Below are 17,655 nucleotides of genomic sequence, written 5' to 3' on the forward strand. Positions count from 1 at the left end.
CATGCCAGGTCCTGCTTTAACTTTCCCAGAAAGGGAGCCTATGGAAAGATACTTCAGTCCATGCTCTAAAAATAACCAGCACACAATGAGTACATCTATGAAAAGTTAAATTATGTATTGCAGGTTTCAACATTCAAAGTAAGTGTTTATATTTGCATCAATCAAGTTACAATTTTTAGGTTTTTATATTCACCCTTGAAATTTGCATTTCTAGTCAGTTGGGTACAGAAGAGGGACCTGTTTGTTTCCTAATGCTGTAGATACCTGAAATGTAAGTAGAGCGTGACTCCTTTCCCAGTTCTGTCTGTCTTTTCTCCCTGAACAGGATGACAGTGACCCTCCCATTCATGAGAGTCTCAGCATAGAAAACACACTGTGGGCAAGCACCATTGTTGCCTCAGGTAAGGAGAAAGAAGTTCCTTTTAAGCATGAATCTCACATACAAAGGATGTTAGTGTTGTTTAGGTACTCTACAACAGCTTTCTGAAACTTCCCTGAGGTATGTAGCATCTGCTGATTGAGAAACCAGGAGATAGAGAGATTGTGAGGACGCCTGGGCTACTGTTCACCCATGGCAGAGCAAGACCAGAAGCATGAGGGTGTGGTACAGCCACTGTGCTGGAGCAAGGGCCATTTTTCTGTGTTTGACATTTGTTGCTTGGTGCACAACAGAGTGCTTTGCTGAGGGGTGTCACGGGAGTGCTGGGGAGACTAGTAATAATTTTTTAATGGCTCTTACCTACTTTTTGTCCAGCTGACAAGACCTAGAAGAGACTGGCTGGGGTAGCTATAGGAGAGAAAAGGGTAAAATGGAGACAGACAAGCCAGGAGAAAGAACTGGCCAGGTCTTCAGGAGTATAGAAGATTCTGAGTGTTTTTTGAGGGAAATTAGAAGATGGTGGAATATACCTTGTGGTTAAAGAGGAAGTTGCATAAGTTCACAGTTCTGCAAATAAATTCCTATGGAGTGTATTAGAAATGCAAAGTTTTGTACCAGGTCAGAAGCAGGTTAATGATAACATTAGAAGGGAATCTCAGAAGAAGCCAGTTGATCTCAAGGAAGTTACTGGGCATGAAGCTCAGGGTCCAGATTGTCTCTTTCCTGGTAATGGCACAGTGGTACTACCCCTTCTTTTCTAGAACCTGCCTATTCACTCAGCAGTTTTGAATAGGGTCTCAGTTTCCCCATACTGCTGAGACAGTCTGGAATGAGGCAGTAATGAAACATATCAGTTAGTGGCTAAGGTGGGTAGAAAAGGCACAGAGATGGTAGCATGGGCATCATACTGTCTGTCCTTTAGCACTGGTGTCGATTGGCACTTGATCCTCTCAGGGATGTTCTAGAGTAGTGGTTCCCAGCCCTCCAACATGGAAACCCTGTGATGCAGTTCTGCATGTGTAGTGGCCCCCAACCATAAAATTATTTTCATTGCTACTTCACAACTATAATTTTGCTACTGTTATAAATCGTAATGTAAATATTTTTGGAGACAGGCTTGCCAAAGGGGTTGTAAACCATGGGCTGAGAACTGCTGTTTTCGACAACCCATTTAGAAAAGAATATCATTATGCCTTTCATGTTCACATATGTCTGGACATTTAAAGATATAAACTTTTTCTTTCATTTTAAATATTTTAAAGGATGTTTTATCTTTATTTAAAAACTTTATTTGAAACTTTAGGAGTATTGCAAGTCTAACATTGCCAGGAATAACCTGAGGGTTCTTACCTCTTCTGTAACTGATTACAAGCTTAGAACTCTTTTTAACTAAAGTGAGGATGGTACCTTTAAAAAACAGATTATAATTACATAACTTCCGTCTTTCCTTTCTTCCCTTTAAGCCCTTCCATGCATTTATCCCTCTTCACCTTTCAAATCCATGTCTTTCTTTCCTTTGTTGTTGTTGTACATATATGTATCTGTGTTAAACATGCATACATAATATATATGTTCCTAAATATAAACACTCCCTGCTGATATTACCCATATAGCATTGCTCATGTGGATATAAGTACCCCCTGCTGATATTACCCATATAGCATTGCTCATGTGGATATAAGTACCCACTGCTGATATTATCCATACAATATTGCTCGTATGGGTATGTTTTCAGGGCTGACCTTTGGTGTTGGGTAAAACTTGGTGTACTCTCTCCTGAGTAGGACTCATTTCTGCTCTTAGCTTTCCTTAATTGCCTACTGTTCTTTGTCTAAGGTTTAGGCCTTGTGAACCTTCCTACTACTGTGTCTATTGTTGATGTCATCCTGTTTACTCGTGTTTAGGCAGCCATGTTGGTGTGACTTCATGGCATTTTTTTTTTTCTTTTTCTTTTTTTCGGAGCTGGGGACCGAACCCAGGGCCTTGCGCTTCCTAGGCAAGCACTCTACCACTGAGCTAAATCCCCAACCCCCTTCATGGCATTTTTTAAAGCTGCACTGTCTTTATTGTCTCCCATGGCCTAGCACATAATAGGAGTTGTGCCACTGCGCTCCATTTCTAGGTATGGAGTAGCTCTTAGAATGAAAACAGTTCTGACCTTCTTTCCTGTCATCAAGTTTTACAAGTGTGGGATTCAGTTTAGTGTGCAGACTCCATTAAAAAGTAGGTCAGGCCCTCCAGCACATGGAGTTGCCCTAAACCTAAAAGCAAACCTTTTGAAGCAGTATGTGAGAGTGTATGTGTACAGACTGGCTTGTCCATGATCTCTGTCCTCTAGAGCATGGTGTAGCATGTATGCAGATGGGGCTTTCAGAAGTGGTCGAAGCATTATGGAAGATGCATTAACTGACAATATTTGGAGACATTTATAGGCATTTGGTACAGTTTACTAAGACTTTTTTTTTTAAATGAGGGCATATTTTCTTTTGCTTGTCCTTTAGTTGTTTTTCTAGTACCACATTTTTATTGTATAAGTAACAGTTATGTGATCAAATTTTCAAAATAAAGTCTGGCTATTTTCTGTGTATGGTTTAATATATTCCTACTCTAGCCATGCATAGGTCATTAAGAATTAGTATTTGAGTACAAAGAGTCCAGTGGGAAATCAATCAAAGACCAACCACAGAAGGCTATGGTTGAAGGTGTTAGCTGCTTAGTAATGTTTACAGGTATGAGACGTAGCCAGGAAGAGGCTGCAACCCAAGATCCAGAATGTAGGTGAGCACTCCTGCTCCAGGTGAGCCTGTCTCCTGCAGTGTTCTGTGTAAGTAGCAGAGTGAGCATCAGAATCTCGTGCAGAGCTTGCTGTGGGCCTGGTGATTGCTAACGGCCATGACTTGTGTGCCTCTGACAGTAGGTGTAGGTCTCCTTAGCCATGTGGGCGCTGTTCCTGGTATAGATCTCTTGTGTCTTTCTCCCTTTGTCTCTGGCCACATGGAATCTATACATAGATGGGGTGTGTGTGTGTGTGTGTGTGTGTGTGTGTGTGTGTGTGTGTGTGTGTGTGTTGAGTTCCTCAGCTCTGCTGTTGACTTTTCAAGGCCAAGTCTGTTGTCTGCTCTAGTCAGTACCCTGTCCCTGGTACTTTCCTGTTTCACCTGGTTGTCAAGCTCCTTATCAGGGAGCATCTGTAAAGATTGTATCAGAGAACTTCTGTCAACATAGTTGGGTTCTGGCTGGTTCTAATGACTTGTCTTTATACTATTTCCCAGGTTCTGGAAGCATTACCAATATTCGACATAAACTTTGCTTGCCAGGTCTTTTATACATACACAGAATGCACACTACATCTTTTGCTTTTTACTGTGTTTTTGTTTTATTTTATTTGAACAAGGTCTGTTAGTTTAAAGCCAGTAATCAGTCTGTTTAAGGGTCTAGGCTTATACTTTACATCTATACGTAATTTTCTCTAGATCATCTAAAGTGATTCTCAATTTATAAGCATTGGTTGTTGAGTAAATTCCATATGCTGTCACCTCTGGTTAAAAGGTGACAACTAAAATTTTTGTAAGAGGCTGATTATTTAAAATAAAGACAATAGTCAACTCAATTTACTGGATTATATTTTGTAGTCATGAATGTTAAATATTTACTTGAAGAATACCTTTTCCCCTAAAATTGATGCTGTTAGCATCTTTAGATTTCATAGAAAAGTTATTTGCTTTAAAATATAGCTCAACTATTTATTAGAATTGGTGGGGTATTTTATGAAATCTGGATACATGGATAGCAGGGAGGCTGCAGTATAGCCAGAGTGTTAATAACTGACCCCCTCAAATGCAGGTGTAATGGATGTGAAATTTGAAGTTCTATAGATGGACTACAAAGTGACCTTTAGACTCACCCCAAGAGACCAGCCAGTGTAGGCTAGGTGTCATGCTTATGCTAACACTGCTTGGGAAAGTTGGCATCTGAATCTTTCTATAATTTTTTTAATGACTTTAGTCAAATCTAAGGTGTAGATTTCAACCAGATGAGTATAACATTGGCTTTTAGGACTGAGTGTTCCTGAGACTTTTAAAGTATTTTCTTTCTGAAGACTGAACTAAAATTCGGTTTACTTCTAGGTAGTATGTGTCATTGCTCTTAGGGATTTTGTTATGTAGTATATACCTGATAGGGATTTCTTTGTGGCTCTGGGTTTAACATGCAAATATATTTAAGAATTATAGAGGTTTCTCAGTTTGGAGACAAAATGAGAGCTTAATTTTAGACTAAAAAATATGGACTAAAAGATTTGAAATTCTTGCTTGTAAATGCCCTTACCCCTGAGAACTCTGAACACACATTCTGCCTCTGTCCTATTTTATCTGCTGCAGTAGTATCCAAGAGTGTGCCACGCCTTGTCCTAGAGGCTTATTTTAAGACTAGCATCTTTTCCCTTTCTCTGTGTCTTTCTACAGGGACCTACATCTGTCTATATATACAAACCCTTTGTCCGAGAGAGTGAGAAGTCCTGTATAGTACTCAACTAATTTAAGCAATTTAAAGTAATTAAAAAGCATGAGACTCTGAATGACAGTGCATTTAAACTAACTTCACTGAGTAGTCATTTTTAGCAACCATCAAATGAGAGAAGAGAGTGAGAGCCTCTCCAGTGTTAATATGTTCCACAGCTGTAGCATCAGGGATTGTGTCAGCACGCCATGCTTCTTGTTAGGCTTGCATTCCTCTCCTTCAGTACTGTAAATTGTACCAGCCGAGAATCCAGTCTTTACAGTCTGCCTTGGTTTTTACGATAGAGCTTTTGAGTGTGATAAATCATTCTGAAGGCTTCCCTGACACTTGTTTGTTCTGCTCATCTTAAGAGTAAATCTCGTTGGAAGTTGCATTTGTTCTGAGAATATGATTTCTTCAACATTAATGGCAATTCTATATTTCGAATAAATGAGATTGGCAAAATAGGAAGAAGATGTTGAGGTTATATTTAACATTTAACTTGTCCTTTAATAGTGAAACAGTTCTGTGATGTGAGCAGGTTTCTGATAGTATTACCTCACCAAGTGTTAAAGTTCTCTGTCCTAAAGGCAGTCATCGATCGTGTGCAGGAGTTTGAATGGATCATAACACGGAGAGACAACATGTGGGTAGGCAGGTGAGCTTCATGCCCCTCGTTGGCCAATCACACCTTCCTAGAACTTGCTTCAGTTCCAGACAGTGGTGCTCAGGTAGAACTATAAGACGAGCCTCTGTAGCTGCACGCCACCGCTGAGGACTAGCTTGTGAAGCAGAAACTTGAGTTCCAGGATGTGGGATATGTGGCTCTCCCTGCTCAGATGGAGTAAATGACAGTTCGTATTTATCTCATGGGTCCTAACTTACGCTTTGCTCAATGTCACATGTTAATCTAGGGTCATGTGCATTTTGGGGTTTCGTTTTTGTTTTGGTTCTCACTGTTTATCCCAGGCTGACCTTAAGCAGAATAGTTTATATAATTTTTATGGTTAAATTTGTTAGAATTGTTAATTTCAGTAGTTTATATGTATGCAATATATATATATTTCTACTTTGTAATTTCAGTATCAGAGTTTTTAGTTTTAAGGACAAAACTAGGACTATAAATGATGCATGCAGGTGTTATGTATAGGTTCCATGGTTTTAGTTTTGGCAGTTTATAGATAAATGCTTGAACCTTTATAGCATACAGGTTAGTTATCATTTCCTTAAGTTTAAAAAATACTACACATTCCTGATCCATCATTTTAATAGACCAAACTTTAGAGATATCCATTAAGGAAATGAGCATCTTCTAAATGTAAAATCAAGTGTTTTAAAATTATGTTTCTGGTGGGTTTTTTGTTTGCTCAACGACATGATTTTTTTGTGATGCTAAGGGTGGGTCCCAGGGCCTAGCACATGCTGGCCATGTGCTGCACTGAGTAATGTCCTGTCCTCTGATGCTGTTTCCTGATGAGCATGTGAAACAGCCACAAAGGGTCCCTGGTCTCTCGTGCACAGCACCACCATCAGGTAGAAGAACTGACTCCTATCGCGTCCTGATTTGGAGACTGCAGTGAGGCTCTCAGGAATGTGGCCTTCGATGCCATCCTAACAGTGGACTGCGCACCATTTCAGTAGATAGTAAGGAAAAACCCGCGCCGCTCTCACTGTCAGGAAAAGGAAGATTACCGCATTTTTTGCTGTTATGTAGAGGCAAATTTGTATTGTTTAAACAAATGGTATCACTTCTAACTCGCTTTTATAAGTTAAGGTTAAATTTTGTTGAACTAACCAAATCAATTAGACTGTTGGATGAATGTATATGTGCTCAAACAGTATAATATATTTTCCATCAAGACAATTAATTAGAAAGTGTTATCTATGCTTTCAAGTATTGCTATAAGGACCACTTTCATGTTTTTGCAGGTACTGTAATAGGTGTTGTCATTTATACTGGAAAAGAGACTCGAAGTGTAATGAACACATCCAATCCAAAAAATAAGGTAGGCTAGATTAAGGAGCAACTGCTTTAATGAACTCGCTGTTTCCTCCAGTAGGAAAGTCTACGTAGAGCTGACTAGCCCATCTCTACAGCATGATATATAACATGAAAAACAGATTTGATTGCTGGCAAATTGTAGTACGTCCCTCTGTCTGTATCTACTCTCACAGTCATGATCCTTTGCCTTACCTATGTTTCCACTATGCCTTATATCTGGCAGTTAGTGCTGGGTTTCTCATCTTAGTTTACTTTATAGTTTGTGTTCTTTATGTTGATTGTTTATTTTTAAAACGACCCATTAGTGCTTTGTATTATTTATCTTGATATTATTGTTATATACAGGTTATTTCTTTCATTTCAGAAACACAGGAAAAGCATAAAGACTCCTGGTAATACTCCTGAAATTATCACTTATGCAATCAAAATGTGTTTATACATTAAATCACAACAAAAAGTTAGTGTGAATTCTCAGTATTTCTGTGTGGCTGATTCATTATTCATAATTAACTCTGTGTCAATGTTTGAAAGTACAACTTAATGAGAAACGTTCTTACTGTTCAGCTCATGCTTGTTTGAAATTATATATAATATATATAACTATGTATAAACAAAATTATATATTAAATATTATAAATTATATATATATAAATAATTAAATAGAGCAAATAGTTCTCACAGATCCATGTCTTACTCTGTAGCTTACTAAAAGTAAAGGTATTTTTGCTGGAAAATTTTCATACTAAGCAGTAGAAATGAAATATACCCCTATCAATACATGTATATGTCTGGTATGATATAATCCATTTCTTCAGCTAAGAATTAATTTTAAAATAGTCTTTCAAAAAGTATGCCAAATGTAATGGCTTATGTCATAAGTTCAAGGCCATCCCTGAGTTTCAGAGTGAAGAGTCTGTCTCAAAAAAACAAAACAAAACAAAATAACAAACTAAACAGAAAAACATCACCAGCCCCATATATGGCCCAACTCCACTACAGTGGATTAACCCTCATGCTTGCTGATGTGAGTGGGGCCTGCTAGCAAGTCTCCCACAAAGCAGCTGTCAGTTATGAGTGGATAGATGGATGGATGGATGGGTGGATGGATGGATGGATGGATGGATGGATGGATGGATGGATGGATGGGTGGGTGGGTGGGTGGGTGGATGGATGGGAGCAAGGAAGGAAGGGAGAAAGACAGACAGCCGACAGTATCCAACAGAAAATGAATGGTGAAAGTTTGCGTATATGATGAAATTGTGCCAAATGTTTAGTATCCGTTTCACCAGATTAAATAGTTAAATTAAATTGAATTCAGATAGTGAGATCAGGTTTGTGTGTAATTTCTATATGAACTTTAACTGTGATGATGAGAAATGTCCCTTTAGATTTATTTAGCAAACTCTATTCTGGCTATCAAATAGACCTTAGTCACAACTCTAACAATAGAACTAAAGTTATGTTAAAACAATTTTGTAGTTAATTATAGAGTGATGTTCATATTTATACATATTTTCAAACAAGTGTGACAATCGTTTCCTCCAGGGAACAGGTAGAGTATTCTAGTGCACATGCACCATCAAGATTTTTCTTACTGTTTTCACTCATGTCTTTATGGTGATATTGGGGATAATTTAATTTTAAGCAATAAGTTTAACATTTTAAAAGCTACTTTTTAATTATACTTTTGAATTCCCCCTTACTCTCCAGTTGCACTTACATCCTGCTGTTTTTCATTGTCTCACAACTTCACAGCTTTAGTTTCTGTTCACGTTTCATGTTGGCTCACTGAGCTTCAGATGCGTTTATCATCATAGTTGAGGATCCTCACATTTGCTTTGTCACTGGGGAACAATCTAGGCTTTGCCATTGACCAGGCTCTAGACTTTGAACAAATGTTTTAACTCTGCATCTTCATGTTCACATCTGTAAAATAGAGATGGTACCAACATGCGGTTGAGAATCAGCTGCTTCATGTGTTGCTTTAAAAAAAAACTTGATACCTAACAAGTGCTCAGTAGATGCTAATGTTGTAATTATTATTATAATTATTATTTTATTGTTGTTGTTTTGTACTTTGACTGGCCTGGAACTCATAGGTACCTTCCTGCCTCAACAGAATTTTGGAATGTGCATCACCACACTCAAGCTACATCACAGTTCCTAATACTGTTTTGTGACGTGAAATATTATCAGTCTCAGTTCTTATTTCCAATTTAAAATTAAAAACGAACTTGCTGATTCGTATGTAGTAATCCTAAGCAGCTGGGGCTGGGGCAGTGCACAGTGGGCGCTCTTCTTCTCAGCACCCACAATCTGTAACTCTAGTCACAGGGCATCTGACCCCTTCTTCTGGCCTCTGTGGGCACAATGGCTCCCCTAGAACAGAGGAAACAGAGGGTTGTAAGCTGCCATGTGGATGCTGGCCAATAAGCCCCAGTCCCCTGCCAAACATCAAGTGTTTTTAGTCAGTGAAGGGAGCCTTCTCTCCAGCACCTCTTCTCTTGTGCTATTTGAAATATCCTCGTTTCCTTGGTGTTAGTGAGGATAGGATATTGTTGGAGTTTTACAGGCTTATAGTACAGCTTTGGCTCTGCCATTACTAGCCTTCACAGATAGATATAAAAGTCTCTTCAGTTGGCCCCACGCTGGGCCTTACTTGGTACTTAGTCTCCTCCCTTTTTAGCCATACTCATATAAATGACAGCTGAGGTCTATAGACTTACTACACCATGGGTCATTCTTAGAATCTTTTCTGAAAACCATTAATCTTACATTTTTAAAGCTATCTAAAATCTAATCTTAAAGTAATTTTTATATTCGTTCCCCAAGTTTGTCATTTCTGTGTGCTCACGTCCGTCTCTTTTCCTCTTCTGGTTCTTCATTGGCCCATGTCCCTTCAACTGACTCCTCAGAGCTCAGGCATTCTGTCTGCAGCCGAACCTGCCTAGAGTGGGGCTCCTTGGGAGGCGTTCCTACAGGCTTGATATTCAGACCCTCTTGTAACTTGAGACTTAACCCAAAGGATAAATGAATTATCTGTGTTTACTGTGTAAGCAGTGGAATCTCTCCAAGTGTTCAATGCTGGTTTTAGATTAGTAAAGTTCAAGGAAGGACTTCAGCCAGGCTGCTGTGGACCAGGCAGCTAGGACTTTGCAGGCAATTACTGGTTTTGCTCTGTTAAATGAAAAAGAATGTGATGTTGACTGTAACTACAGAAGAGAAGAGACAGAAATGGATGTTTGCTGTTTGCATGGCGTTTTTCTGAAAGTTATATCCCAGCGTGGTGTAGGTTTTAGACTTCAGAGGTGACTAGTGCAAGCAAAACTAAGCATTTCAAAGGGAAAGAGGATTAATTTTCTTAGCTCTGCTGGGTTTCCACTAGCAAATATGTCTTGACCTCTTAATTCTGACAGTGATCCTAAGCAGGGGAGCTTGATTGACATGGTGCTTAATTGGAATTTAACTGTGGAGCTCACTGCTGGCAAAGTAGGTATTGCTTGAAATATCTATAATTCTGAATGAGTGGGTAGTGGCTACCAGTCAGGATGAGCTGATAATGTACTATACAGACCACAGTGGCTCTGCAGCATTCTCACACACTTTTTGTGCCAGACTCTATGCGACTTGCTCATCATGAGGCCATTGGCAGCCATGACCACTAGGATAGGCCAGCATCTCACATGCTGGCTTTAATGGCTTTTACCAATGAGTGCACAGGGTTGGTATCATTGGCCAAAGCAATTAGATGGCCTCATATAAGTTCAGGGTATCAGGAAAGTACAGCCCTCCCTATGATCCAGCAGTGTGAGAGTTGGAAATATCTATGGAGCAGTATTGGCACACTTACAGTGTGCTTACAGAAGATATTCTCCTAGAGTCTTCTGGCTGATAAGGAAAAAAAAGTGGAATTCCAAAGAATGTTTGTTTCAAAAGTTGAACAGGGGAAACAGGAAAAGTAACCAGGACAAAAGACAGCTGAGTGAAGAGGTCATTGGATCTGCAGGAGGGAGGAATAGCGATGGGTACAGATTGCAGGGTCACGGATTTAGAAGTCTGAAGAATACCAGCATAACTCAGAAGGTGCCTTAGGTTTTCAAGACACAAATGCAGGTTAGTGTTCTTAGTGTCAGAGAAGCTTAGGGGACCTCAGGATGGGGGTGGGTATCATGTTGCAGGAACTGAGCTCAGGGTTAAGGGAAGGGAAGACTAACGTATTTTATGACCAGGATCCCAGACCAGGAAGAAGTAATGTTAATTAAAGGAGCAAGGAGCTGAAGGAAGAGGAAGAGAGAGGAACGTGTAGAGGGAGGAAGCAAGAGAGAATTTAGGAAATAAAGATTGTACTATAAGACAAAGGAATTTTTTTTTTGATATTGTGTTTTTCCTGGTGAGAAAATTCAGTATCACAGTAACAGTTCTAGGAAAGAATAAAGGGCATTGATCATCTTCCACAAGACATCTATTTGTCTTCCACAAGAGCAAGTTTAGTGCAGGCATCCAAGGGTCCCTAAAACACATTGTTAAGTACTTAGAAAAAAATCTCATGGTGTTACCTGGCCACTCTTCCCCGGTGGTTTACATCCTGCCTTCACTTTGATGTACACATGTGAGAACTGTGCAAACTTGCAGAACTCCTTTAGGCCCCTAAGATTAAAAATGGTTCAGGAAAACCAATTGACTTAATGATAAATAATGAATCCTGGTCCAGTAGCAGAGTTGACAGGGAACTTGGTCAGGGATTAACACAGTTCCCAAAAGGGCCAGGGATGAAAGCCTAGCGTTCAGCTTTGACGCTGTTGAACAGCTCCAAAGATACAACTCTTCTTGAAATTATATGTCAGTGATGTATTTAGTGACAAACCAAGGTCTTTTATTATCCATGTTGCAAGAGTCTCTACTCACACCAACAGATAGGTCCTGGGTTTATCTAGAGCTGTGACAGGTGTCAGAGAGGGGAACTACAACCTAGAGAAGGACCATCCTGGTCTGGGGCCAGGAAACTGTCCAGATGTGACCCAGAGGCCTCCTGTGCTGGAAAGTAGACAAACTCTAAAGAGGAGGGATCTGAAATGATTATCCAGAGGCATGTCTGCCAAAGGAAGTAAGGCTGTCTGTCCTTGGTGACAAAGTGGAGTGAGTACAGCTGGGGAAAGGAATTGTAGAGTGGCGGTATGGCTGTGTCAGGCTGCAAACCTATGGCTGTTTTGAGGAGCCATCTTGCCTTTTTATCTCAAAATAAATGTGTTTTCCAGCTACATATTGACAAAGGCAAGGACTAGCATTGCATGAGTTTGTGATAGTACTGTTTTGTTATTCAAGGAGGCCTTTAAGTCTTGCCCTCCACGCTGGCTTGGAGACTGTTACAGCATATGGGACTTGTTGACTAACAGAGAGATGCAGTTCCCTTTCATGAAACATTCAGTACCCAGGCTCCACATCTGTCACCTCTGTGCTTCTACTTCTGTTCATGCTTGGGCACTTTATTGACCTGCAGCATCATTTCCCTGTATCTTCTGCTCTGGGTGTGGCTCTCCATCAGCTTTCTGTCTGTCACTTACTGTGAGTGCACTGGAATCCATCTTAGTTAAGTTTCGGTTGCTGTGATAAAATACCCTAACAAAGGCAGCCTAAGGTAGAAAGGGTGTTGTCTCCCAGGTCAACGTGGCAGAGAAGTGCTAGTGTCACAGCCTGAGGCTGCTGATTATGTCATATCCAAGTCAGAAGGCAGAGGGAGCTGCTTCTCAGCACTCATTCGTTACTGAGACCTCGTGCTCAGGTCTTCCCATCCCAGTTAAGTCAGTCAAGGTATCCCCCACAAGCATTCTCGGAGGCCTATCTTTCAGGTGGTTCCAGATTCTGTGAAGCTCAAAACTCGTAGTCATTGCCACAAAACATGGTTTGTAGCAGAGACATAATATAATGCACACCCACCAGGACACACCCATCAGGACCCAGCAAAGGTTATCCCTGCTGAACTTCCTTGGAGCTTTTCTACTCAGACCTCCCCTCTCACCATCAGTTCCCAAAGGCATGTTATTCTGCCAGGCTCTGGTCTTGGTGAGGCTGTTCCAGTAGACCCCTCTTCCACACCTAGGAAGGCACCAACTCCCACCAGCCCCATTTCTCTCTGGATTCCTGACAGAATGTCAACTTTCCCACTTATGCTGGAGAATCCATAAGGCCCTGTTTGTGCCTATTTTATCTTATTGGCTCTCTCGAGACAGCATTTCTCTGTGTAGCCTTGACTGTCCTGGAACTTAATCTGTAGACCAGGCTGGCCTCATACTTAGATCCACCTGCCTTTGTCTGCTTCCTGAGTACTAACTAGGATTAAAGGCATCTCCACCACAAGCAGGCAACTGTTTTGTGCCTTTTAAAACGTCTGCAGAGCTAAGCAGATGGACAAGTGAACATTGAATATTCACCCAATTTTATAGGTAGCTAGCTTCATAAATAGACTTTTAATCTTGCTGTTTTGCCCGCCTTAGCTAATATCTCTTGTCTTTGGCATATTTCCTTTATTTCTTTGCTTTGTTACCTTGCTTTTTGTTTGTTCTTTTCTAGTTGATTAAAAATAAAAAGCTAATCCTTCAACCTGGTGTGACTTGTGAGAATTAGGGAGAATGGCCTGGCCTCGCTGACACCCAGGCTTGAGCCAGGTACTCTCCAGCTCCTTTCTCTTCTCTGTGGTTGTGGCTATCATGCACTTAGGCCCTAGATACAGATTTTATTGGAGTTGAAATATACAGAAAGCATGTCTGGCTGCCAGCCTTGCTCCTCCTCCTGTGGCATGGCTATACTGCTTCTTCATGCCAGCAACTGTACTGCCTGCCCCAGTGCTATGCCCGTGAGACATGGAAATGCAAACCCCTGACTTCCAGATTCTAGTGTAGTGCAGTCTAGAGATAGTCTCTGCTCTCATGTCTGCCCTAGAATGTCCTGGGTGAGTTAGGGGTCTGTAAGTGGAGCAACTGACGGATGCAACACTCTGACTGACTGTTTTGGATTCCTTGTTAATTTTGTTCCTGCCCTCTAACAGCAAGGAAGCATAGCTGTATGCTAAAAGTGCAGTGTTATCATCCAGATGCAGGGGTAGCTCTCTGACTTTTCTGGTTCTTATCCTGTGACTTACTGGAGAGAGAGATGGACTGTACTCCTATCGAAGTCTTAAAACTTTGAACAAATAAGAAGTTTTTATTACTAGGCAACTTACAATGAAATTTGGTGAAAGTTTAAATTACAAGGACTACCACTTCAGTAATGGACTGCTTTATAAAACCTAGCCTTAGATGTATTTAATAAGATGATACTTGATTACATTTAAGAGGGAAATTCTTAGAGAAGGTTAAGGAAACTCAGTCGTGACAGGTTGCCATTTTCATGCCGCTCATAATAATAAGTTGCTCAGAGCAGAAACATCAAGGATGAAATGATAATACAAATTGCTTCAAGCAGTTATTGTAATCCCTCGGGCATATTGATTTGTGTTTCTAATAAAAAGATGCTTTCAGATGTCTCATTGACAGAGACAGGTGACAGGTGCCATTATGGGAATTAGAGCTGCCTTGCGCTGTCTGGATTGTTGCAAGGCGTTTTCAGACAATAGAACCAAATAGAGTCAACCGCGGGGTACATTCCCAGTTGAAATCAAGGCAGTTTTGGAAAATGGCCTTTTTATTTTTAAAAGGACCATTTATTAATATTTTAAGAGTCCTCTTGATCTATAGTAAAATGTCACACTAGACCAGCTGGCTTTTGCCTTTTCTATGGCTCCATGCCATCAGAGGACCCCTTGTTTCTCTAGTAGCTGCCTTTTTGAGAATATGGTTTCCATAATGTGTGCTGCTCTGCTTCACCAAGAGCTGCATGGGGAGAAGATGGTGGTGTGCTCAGCCTCCTGGATAGAGACTCATGCCTTTCTCACAACTGTTATTAATATCAACAAATCATAGTGTTTTCAAGTCTCATCAGGAAAATATCAGCCATCATCAAGCCAACCGTGAAGCTTTCTAATAGCACATAGATAGGATGGAGCACATCTGCTTGGGCCACCATCACTGTGTCCAGCACACTGGCCTCACAGCCACACACAGCTCTGCATGGTGAGCACACATGGACTTAGGACTTTAGGAGACAGGAAAGACGCTATGCTGATGATAACTGAGACCTGCTCTACAAACACGGAAACCTCTAAAGTACAAATGTCAGTTTTGTCCCTGAATTCCTTTAAATTTGACTATAAATCAAATGCCCTGAATAGGAAATGAGTTATTTAAATGCTTATTTCTTCATTACATTCTGCATAAGCAATGCTTATTGTATATTTGTCTATATTAGGTAAGAATACATTTGGTAGTGTCTCCTTATGTGTTAGTACAGTAATCTCAACTCAGCAGAGATTTTACTGTGAGTTGGCGATTTCATTATTATGTTCATTGTATTTATTAAACTCCTTGATTCCTTACCTTGAGGCCTTAAAAACTGTTAGGAACTTGTGATAATACTTAATTTTTCATATTTCTGGCATTAGTAAGATCTTCTTCTCCCATATCATTTGACACAGTTCTGATGATGTGTCCTGTGAGTAAGCTAGGACAGTTCCCAGACTTGTGTGTAGAGTGTAGCACAGTGGGCAGAGAGAGCGTGTTAGAGAAGAGTGGAGGTAGCAGCTTCTGTCACTCAAGGTCTCAGACAGCTATGTCAGAGGATTTCTAGCAGCTTACCCCTACCTGTCCGTCTGTCCATTCCTGTGCAGATGGAAGGCCTCCGTGGCCATCCTCTGTATCTTCAGGTCACACTGCTGCTGTAGAATCAGAGGCAGACTTCACTGGAGACGAGTTTGAGCCAGCAGTCAGCTAAAAAGTAGAGCCCTTAGGCTGTCATGGTTCCCTGCCAAAGTCCACTGCAGTGGATGGGGATGGGCTCTGTGGAGCATGCTCACCTCTCTCCCTTCATTTGGCTGCCTCCCTCCTCCATCCCTCATTCCCTGTGCTGTACTCTTTCACTCCTTATTGCACCAGCTTGTTCAAATGTTTGCCGTTGCTCTGATGATAAACAGTAGCCTCTCTGCTGTGTGCCACAAGCCCTTCTTTATTCTTCTTTCCCTCCTCTCTTCACTCAGTGCTGCTGTCCTAGGAGGGCTTGCTTTGTCTGTCTTAAGCTTGTAGGGCCATCTGGCCACACACTGTGTAGACCAATGATTATTCTGCCTTATTCATCACAGTTTCTTGGCTTGGACTGTCCATTTATCTTGGTGTTTCTGGCACTCTGTACATGCTAGTTTCTCAGTAAATGCTCTGTGAAGTTAGGAGTCAGCCCGAGACAACTACTTAGTTACTTATCCCTGTCTTCTGTAAGTTTTAAATAGCATAGAGGCAGGACTTAGATTGTATACATTCTTTTTTTTTTTTTTTTTTTTTTTTTTTTCAGAGCTGGGAACTGAACCCAGGGCCTTGCGCTTGCTAGGCAAGCGCTCTACCACTGAGCTAAATCCCCAACCCTGATTGTATACATTCTTATATCCCATGTTCCTCACACAGCCAATAGCTGCAGGGAAACCAAACGAAGAGTTAAAAAAGAACTAAAAATGACTCTTTTGAACATGATTTCTAATAGTTGCGCTGCCTTACCTCTAAGCAGGGGACTGCCTGTTGTATTTCTAGTAAGGACTGAAAACAGCACTGCTTTAGTGAGAGATTAATTCAAAGAGTGGCTTTGCCTTCAGCCTCTTCTCCTGTACGTTGCACTTGGTGAATAGACTGTACTAATGTGTTTGAGGTGTGACTTACTGTGATAGCGTCACATCCACACAACCAGATCACTGTCCCCATGTTTTGGTACTGCTGTGGAGTAGATGTTGTGCATCACAGTAATGTTGATGACCACCACCAACTGTGCTACACAGCCATGCCATTGCTAAACTGCATCGTGGGCACTTTTGCTTAACTCCCAAATAAAGACTTAAAAATAGAAATGAAAGACAAACACGAACACAGCATAGCTACAGAGAGTTCATTAACCTGTGGAAATGAGCGAGTTGTATATGACACAATTGAGGGAGAGATTTGTTTTGTTTTGGTTGAATATTTAGTCATTCAAGGAACAATTTTCTTAACTTAAAGTCAATAATTTGTTTTGTTATTACAATTACAAAAATTGTTTCATAGCCTTAAGATATAGACATGGTCTGAATCACACAGTGTAGAGAATAGAATTTTCATAATGGATCAATTTAATACGTTTTTAATTCCAAACAATATAAAGAAAAATGACTACTCTGAGTTTAATCTTGGTCTCAGATGATACATTTGCCTCTTGTATGGGTGAAGGCAGATCATGAGGTACTCTGCCTCTTCCCAATGGACAGAGAACCAGCATCACCATCAGAGTGATGCTGAATGGCAGAAGGCTAGACTCAAGTCTCTTTGCAGTCTTAGATCAGTGGTCCAACCTCTTCTGATGTACATCCCTGAATGGTGATCTTCTAGATAGCAAATCATAGCAATTTTAGTGGTGGTTTATATATCTAATTTACCCAAAAAAAGAGGCCGGGCATGGTGGTGTACACCTTTGATTCCAGATTTCTGCAGACACATGTCTGTGTGTTTTAGACCAGCCATAGCTGCTGACGTGTGTTCTGTATATGTGTGTACTTAACGTGTCTTGAGGCAGGGTCTTATGTGACCCACGCTGACTTCCAACTTGCTTTCTTAGCCGAAGCTGGCCGTGGCCTCTCTTTATGTTTTCACCTCCTTAGTTGCTGGCATTTTAAAAC

General features: G+C 40.7%; 1 protein-coding gene across 2 annotated transcripts in view; it reads left to right on the plus strand.

Moving 5' to 3' along the window:
- Atp9b (ATPase phospholipid transporting 9B (putative)) overlaps positions 1-17,655 on the plus strand; it is a 188,400-nt gene that overhangs the window by 83,863 nt on the left and 86,882 nt on the right. For both annotated transcript variants that reach the window (XM_032885744.1, XM_032885745.1), the window contains exons 10-11: positions 326-401; positions 6,806-6,882. In XM_032885744.1, coding sequence (XP_032741635.1) covers positions 326-401; positions 6,806-6,882 — 153 coding nt within the window. The remainder of the gene's footprint in view (positions 1-325; positions 402-6,805; positions 6,883-17,655) is intronic.

The sequence above is a fragment of the Rattus rattus genome, chromosome 15, assembly GCF_011064425.1.
Source record: "Rattus rattus isolate New Zealand chromosome 15, Rrattus_CSIRO_v1, whole genome shotgun sequence".
Lineage (NCBI taxonomy): Eukaryota > Metazoa > Chordata > Mammalia > Rodentia > Muridae > Rattus > Rattus rattus.